General features: G+C 38.3%; 1 protein-coding gene across 1 annotated transcript in view; it reads left to right on the top strand.

Moving 5' to 3' along the window:
• Positions 1–4,520, top strand: part of LOC119410845 (matrix metalloproteinase-20-like) — an 11,784-nt gene extending 7,264 nt beyond the window's left edge. The window contains exons 3-9 of the mRNA XM_037677767.1: positions 788–854; positions 1,028–1,189; positions 1,270–1,384; positions 1,464–1,606; positions 1,765–1,921; positions 2,345–2,448; positions 4,395–4,520. Coding sequence (XP_037533695.1) covers positions 788–854; positions 1,028–1,189; positions 1,270–1,384; positions 1,464–1,606; positions 1,765–1,921; positions 2,345–2,448; positions 4,395–4,495 — 849 coding nt within the window. The 3' untranslated portion in view covers positions 4,496–4,520. The remainder of the gene's footprint in view (positions 1–787; positions 855–1,027; positions 1,190–1,269; positions 1,385–1,463; positions 1,607–1,764; positions 1,922–2,344; positions 2,449–4,394) is intronic.
• The last annotated feature ends 2,706 nt before the right edge of the window (positions 4,521–7,226 follow it).

Here is a 7,226-nt window from a genome sequence, read left to right as displayed (position 1 = left end):
ATATATCTCACAACCCTGAACTTCTGCTGCTGATTCATTTATTTTGGATAAACCTGTCACACAATATAAAAATAAAAAATTTCAAAACTGCTTTCTATTTAACAAAGTTAAGTCAGGTCATCTGGATGGTTTCTTTTTTTTTTTTTTAGTGTTTCGTCATTCATCCAAAGAACTTCATCAGTCCAAAGAACCACAGCAAACTCAGTCCCATAAGTAGCACACTAGCATATAGTGGACCAACCAGTTTGATGGTGATAAGATGGCTTCTGGAGTCCACCCTCTTCCCCATCGACTCCTTTGAGGCAGCCATAGCCATAGTGGTTCCAAAAATCAAAGTTCATGCTCAATAATCCAGGTAAAACATCCAACAAAGTTCCGTCATCTTATCACCATCAAACTGATTGGCCCACTACGTAGTAAGCCACTTATGGGACTGAGTTTGTTGCGGCTCCTTGGACTGATGAAGTCCTTTGGATGAAGGATGAAACGTTTCAACAACAAAAAAAGAAACTGTCCAGATGCCTTGACTGAACTTTGTTGCATTTTGTATCTGGATTATTGAGCATGAACTTTGATACTTTCGATTCACTTCCACATGACCATATTTGTCAAGTTGGGTAATACTGTACACCAGGTCACAGTCCAGTTATTCCAATTAGTCCAATTATTCCAGTTATTATGACTGCCTTCACCTTTGTTTGCCCCTCTTTTAGCCCTTGAGCAAGACCTTTAACCCCCACATCTGCTCCCCCGGGCACCCTTGATGGCAGCTCTCTTCTCCACACAGTGCGGTCGCCTCAGGAAGGGCATCTGCCATAAAATTGCTAAGTCTTTGCGCAAGTTAGTTTGGTGTGGTGACCCCTGACGGAGGGAGCAGCCAAAAGAAACAACAACAAAAGAAAGCATTCCATTTAATCCAATTAGTTCAGTTAGTCCAATTAGTGGAGCTGCTCCTATTGGTCCGGTTAGCATGTTTCTCTGCAGTTTTCCAACATTACTCCAGATGTTTGCTGTCGTTCTCTTTCAGGTTACAGCCTGTTTGCGGTGGCAGCGCATGAACTCGGTCACTCTCTGGGCTTGACTCATTCCACGGACCCCTCTGCTGTCATGTACCCCAGTTACCGGCAACGCAGCAGAACACAGTACTCCCTGTCCGCAGATGACGTCCAAGGGATCCAGATGCTCTACGGTAAGAGACACATTTTACATGGTTCACATGAGAAGTTGAAGTTTTACATTTCTTACATCCTTTATACTTCCATTTCTCAGGTAAACCCAACAAAAAGGTTGAATTCAAGCCAAGCACTCCCAAAAAATGTGACCCAACGTTTTCCTTCGACGCGGCAGCGATAATAAAACACGAGATTATATTTTTTAATAACAGGTATGGAATGAAATGCAGTGACTAGTAAATAAAAAGCACCGCAACTGTGTTTGACCTGAGATTAAATGTTTTTGTGTAGAAACATGTGGATGAGAACAACAAAGTCGACTTACTGGAACCAGCTGAGAGAAGGGGCCATGAGCTCATACTTACCTGACGTTAATTTACCTGTTGATGCTGCTTATGACATCCCGGCCAGAGGCGTGGCGTTCATCTTCACCGGTAGAGTATCGGGCCACGTCGGCATGAAAAGGCTGAGTTTCCAGCAGCAGAACACTGTGTTGAACAAATTACAGCCCTCCTCGTGCAGGAGGCTCACCGAGTTGGATGTTTGTGGTATGTTGTTGGTTTTGTAGAAATTCATGTGTGTTTGCTCTCAGGTCAGAAGTACTGGGTGGTTCAACAGCTGAAGACCAAAAGTCGAGCTGGAAGCATCTACGAGTATGGGTTCCCCTCCCGAGTCAGGCAGGTTGATGCTGCAGTTCATGTGGCTGAAACGGGAAAAACCATCTTCTTCACGGGGCAGTTTTACTACAGGTACACAACTAAACAACTTTTACTTTAAGCACATGTTCAGGATTTCCAAGAATCCAGGGTTAAAAAAACTCAAAAACTACTGGATTACTATTCTAAGATGTTTCGTTTAAATCCGAGAGGTTTTATCAATCAAAAGAATTCATTTGTGAATTGATAAAGCCTCCGGGACAGGAAGTGAAACATCATCAGCTTCAGAACAGAAGTCCATTTGGTTTTTTTTATTTTTTTTATAACTTCATCATAAAACAAACAATTAAAAAGTCAAATTAAAGTTTTTGTTTTAGCTTGAACAAACAGGCCACATGTCCAACTAAAGGTTTACAAACTAAAAACAAAAGTAAAGTATTTTATTTCTTTAAAGTTGTGTACAATATGCCCTCTCCACTGTGACTAAATTAGTTCTTTCTCACATTTCCATGCCAGTTTTGATGAGCAGAGCAGACAGATGGACCCTGGCTTCCCCAGATTAATCCAGATCGACTGGCCCGGAGTCCCGAGAAGAGTCGATGCTGCGTTTACATTACACCGTAAGAAATGGAGAAAAACACAGTTTACAAACTTATAACGTGAACCCAGGCAGAAGAAAACAATTAGAGCTGAAGGAGAAGTTGTAATTTCTTGTTTTAACTATGTTTAGGGGCCGATGGGTGGAGTGTACCACACCAGAAATACTTTCATAGTTAAAACACTTTTAGAAAACATGTGGAGGTAGAAATAGAAGGAAAACTAAATTTAGTTATCTGAGAGTGTATCTTTAGACTTTTCACATGGACACACACACACACACAGGATTTTATGATCCAAACTCTTGAAGGGATTTTGGACTACTTGCACCAGTTGGCCATAAAATGTTACTATTTCCATTCTTCTTCTCATTATTATTATTATTATTTATTTATTTATTCTTCTTTTTTTTGTTGTTCTTCTTATTATTATTTTGTTGTTGTTCTTCTTCTTATTATTTATTTATTTATTTACATTTCTTCTTTTTCTTGTTCTTGTTATTCTTCCTATTGTTATTCTTGTTCTTGTTCTTTCTTTAATTTCCTTCCACTAAAAGTTATTGTTTGTGACACGTGAAAACTCCAAATTATTCATAAAGTTATGCATGTTTAATACATTTTACACCTAAGAATGTTGCCATTATTTTACCGGTGCAATGCATTCTGGGGAGATGATGTACATTGCTTGTAGTGGAGACTAAAGCACAAGGAGTCAAGGCTAAATTAATGGATTTATATAATGCTATTAGCTCCAGAGCTAACGCTATATATGTTATCCCTGTAGCTAATGCTATTAACTCTGGAGTTAACGCTGTTTGTTGTTAGAGTTATTGTTAGTTACCGTCAACTCGCTCTGGCTCAAATTAAAGAGCTGATGGTCAGATAATGTCCAAAATTAACATTCAGGCAGAATGGAGCTCGCACCAGAGCGACCTGGCAACATCATTTACCCAGAATGCCTTTCAGAATAAATGAAATAGCAACGTGCATGTGTCATTAAATTTTAGAAAATTATTAAAACCAAACAACCTAGAGGGAGTGGTGGTGCAGAGGTTAAAGAGTGTGGGCCTTCCATATAAAGGTCTTCCACATAAAGGAAGATTGCCGGTTCAACTCGCGGTGCCGACAACATCAAAATGTGGGTGGTAAAGGTGAAGCACCCACACCTGCCTCCACCCTCAATTGCCCCACTCTGGGCCCTTTGAGCAAGGCCCTTAACCCCCACCATATGCTCTCCTGGGTGCCCTAGATAGCAGCTCTCTGCTCCACACAGAGGGCTGTGGTGCTCGGTGGTCTGTGGTTGCATCAGGAAGGGCGTCCGGAGTAAAAATAATTGTCAAGTCTTTGTGCAACTTAGTGACCCCTGAAGAAGGGAGCAGCCGAAAGAAGAAGAAGAAGAAGAAAAATAAACCTAATTAAAACCAAACAACCTACAGTATTCTTACAAACTCCTTTTCATAGTGGAAATGATTGTTTATCAAATAAGGTTATTATTCCAAATAGTCAGACATCCTTTTAAGAATTACAGGTAAAAATTAGCTATATGTTGGAGAAAAATATTCTCACTTAACTTACTCTAAAAGAATCACACTTGACGGCAGGTGAAGATTTTGAGCTGGTATTTACTTGCAAGCTCAGATTTTCAGGACAGGTTACACAAATATACATAAAGTACAGACATGAACACCAGCCAGGAGAATCTGTCTCGAGTCGCCTTCTTAGATTACTTTTATACCTTTATCAGTTCAGCTGAGTTCACAGAACTTGAAGGCGTCCTTGGCTGCCAGCTGCAGCCTCACTCAGCTCCTCATCCAGCTCTCTCTGCTAAACCAAACATATGGTTCATGGGCAGAGATAAGATTCTCAGCTATAGTAAAAAGATCCATAACCTTTGATCAAAAATTCCCTAATGCTAGAAGTTCTTTTAATCATATAGTTTCCAGGAACAGTTTTGTTTTGTTTTTCTACAGGCAGCATCTTCCTTCTCAGTGGGACCAAATCCTTCCAGTTTGACTTCAAACAGAAACGTGTGGTAAAAATCATCGCAGGAAACTCGTGGCTCGGGTGCTGACTCACTGAAAAACTTTTTTTTTTGTAAATATAGATCGAATTTGTAGCTGCTAAATTGAAATGAAATGATTAAAATAAAGTTTATAAAGAATAATCTGTGTTTTGGACTTATTTCAGCTCATATAAAATGTTTTTTTCTATATATTATGGACCTCATATGCAGTTTTAACTTTTTATCCACATGGAAACAGAAAATGGTCCAAAACGTTGCAGTAAGCATTCCAAGCCTGCAGATGGAGCTGTCATGAATCTTTGCCACAAACAAGAAACAAGGCATGGAGCAGAAAGCTTACACACAGGTGTCATTCCCCAATCTGTTATGGAACCTGATTTATAGTGTTGCTCATTTGCGCATGCACTAAAAGAAATACTTCCGGATCGCCGTTGAATATGCCAGATTAAGGGAAATGTACTAGTACCATTCCGTTTATGAATAAGAACTGTCTTAATTTACTTAGAAAAGTATGTGCTCTATTTCCTCTGATTTTCATGTTGCTAATTCACGCCACTCATATTTCTGTTAAAATCATTGACATATTTACGTCATGGTTAAAATGATACGCAGCTTCACCACTGAGCGGCGCTGTTTCACCATGGACATAATTCATTCTGTATCTTGCAGGGTTTTTCTCATTCAGTCCAGGCTGTGGGTCAGGTCTAATGCGTCACATATCATCTTAACCTTTTTAACCATCCTAACTTTTTTAGTAAATTAAGACAGTTTTTATTCATAAACAACGGCGATCCGTGCGACCCGGAGGTAAACTACGGATCGTGCTTCCGAAACAAATAGGGGAATGACACAAACTTGAAAGTTTAAAGCAAGAAGAGGACACCATGTTAGAGAGGGGTAATGACATCATCATCTTTATGTTAAAAGGATGTGACTAGTTTGTCTACACAAAACATCAACAAGGTGGCCTTTCAGAATAAAATGTAATCTTTATTTAGAAGCCCTAAAATGGTGTTGGATGTTCAAATTAAAGTTTAAATGATCATTTCTTTTAAACTGAATTTAAATGTTTTATCATGCACATTAAAAACTTGAACTCAATAAAATGTGTTGGACCATAAATTGAATTGTTGCCCTTTATGACATCATGTCAATTTTTCTCCTCATTTAAGATTCAGGACTTGTCCCCATCACTGCACACGAATGTTTAAACCGACGTGTGCAAAAACACACGGGTCACGTGCAAAAGATTTAGCAACAATTTAAACCATTTGTTGTTCTAAATCACATTAAGTTGTTGTGAAATGTTTTCTTCTGTTACCTGGATTGAGTCATTTCTAGAGGTAAGGCAACAAAACATGTTTGACCACAAAAGAGGCATCATAAACATGGAAAAATAAACATTTTAAAATTAATTTATATTGCAGAATTGTTACAACTGGCCATGATGAGATGAGTAAATGCAGAAAACATGAGAATATGAAGGCTAAAATTAAATTAAATTATTTTTAGCCCTTTTTGTTTTGTATGTGCAACATTATCAAACTGAAGGTGGATGAAATTCAAAACAACCAATAACCCCGATCACATAAAACTATCCCGAAAATGGAGTGTTTGCAGCATCTTGATGAAGTCATCTAGAGGCATCCCAGACACAGACATGTGACAACATTTGTAAATTTTAACATTAAAAGCTACAAATGTTGTGGTGCCTGTTTGTTTTCCATATATATTAGTGTGTGTGAATGACAGGGATTAACTTAAAACTATTTGTAGAACGGTGCTTTGTCAACTTCTATCCATTTCTTTGCATTAAATGACGGGCACTTCCGCCACATTTAAAATGCCGGATACTCTGACGCACCGCTGCAGCCTGCTCATCGAGGCGTCTAGTATGTCTATGATCCCAGATAGCAAACTGACTTCGGACCAGATCCGTTCCGGATCTAGCATAGGCTCTGGAAACGGACCCAGATTGGAGTCCACTTGCACACTGGAATGGATCCAGAACAGATAAGGATCATGGATCTGGATCAAATCTGGCCTGGACCCTATTCGGATCTACTCATTAAGTACCACATCCGGTCCGGATCCGTTCATAGAACACATCTTCTGGCCAGGATCCGTTTTGGACCAGTTCTTAGAACACATCGAATTCAATGTATTTATAGTAGGACTATACACTTCACAACAAAAGTCATCTCAGAACACTGTGCAAAGAACAAGTCTGAATCAAAAACTGTTTTATTACAACAAAGAAAGCATGCTTTGTTTTATTGTTTTTATTTGGGTAGAATAGTTATTTTTTATTATAAAACACAAAGAATATGTCTCAAAGCAGTGGGTAAAATTAAAATTCCAGCAGAAACGATTGTTCTAAGATATATTTGGTGTAAGGAAAATAAACGGGTAATTTCTCTGTCATTTCTGACAGTTCTCCCCAGTTCCAGTTTGTTACACAACAAAAAACCATAAACCATTTTCACATAGGCCTAAAAGGGAATACACTACAGGCAAATAGGAAGCACTTTGGATTAGATACGTTTATAATTCTCGACCATGTTGCTTTTCTAATATGAGCTTTTTTCAATACAAAAACTTCAAAACTACAAGAACTGTACAAGGGATTCAAACTGATTCAAATAAACCTTTTGCTCAAATACAGAACTTCAGTAAGAAAAACTTCATAATTCAGAAACTCAGTAATTTCTTCACTTCAGTCTATAAGTCTCATATATATATATATATATATATATATATATATATATATATATATATA

The sequence above is a fragment of the Nematolebias whitei genome, chromosome 6 (genome assembly GCF_014905685.2).
Source record: "Nematolebias whitei isolate Nwh7 chromosome 6, NemWhi1, whole genome shotgun sequence".
In the NCBI taxonomy this organism is placed as follows: domain Eukaryota; kingdom Metazoa; phylum Chordata; class Actinopteri; order Cyprinodontiformes; family Rivulidae; genus Nematolebias; species Nematolebias whitei.
This window is presented reverse-complemented; position numbering and strand designations above follow the sequence as displayed.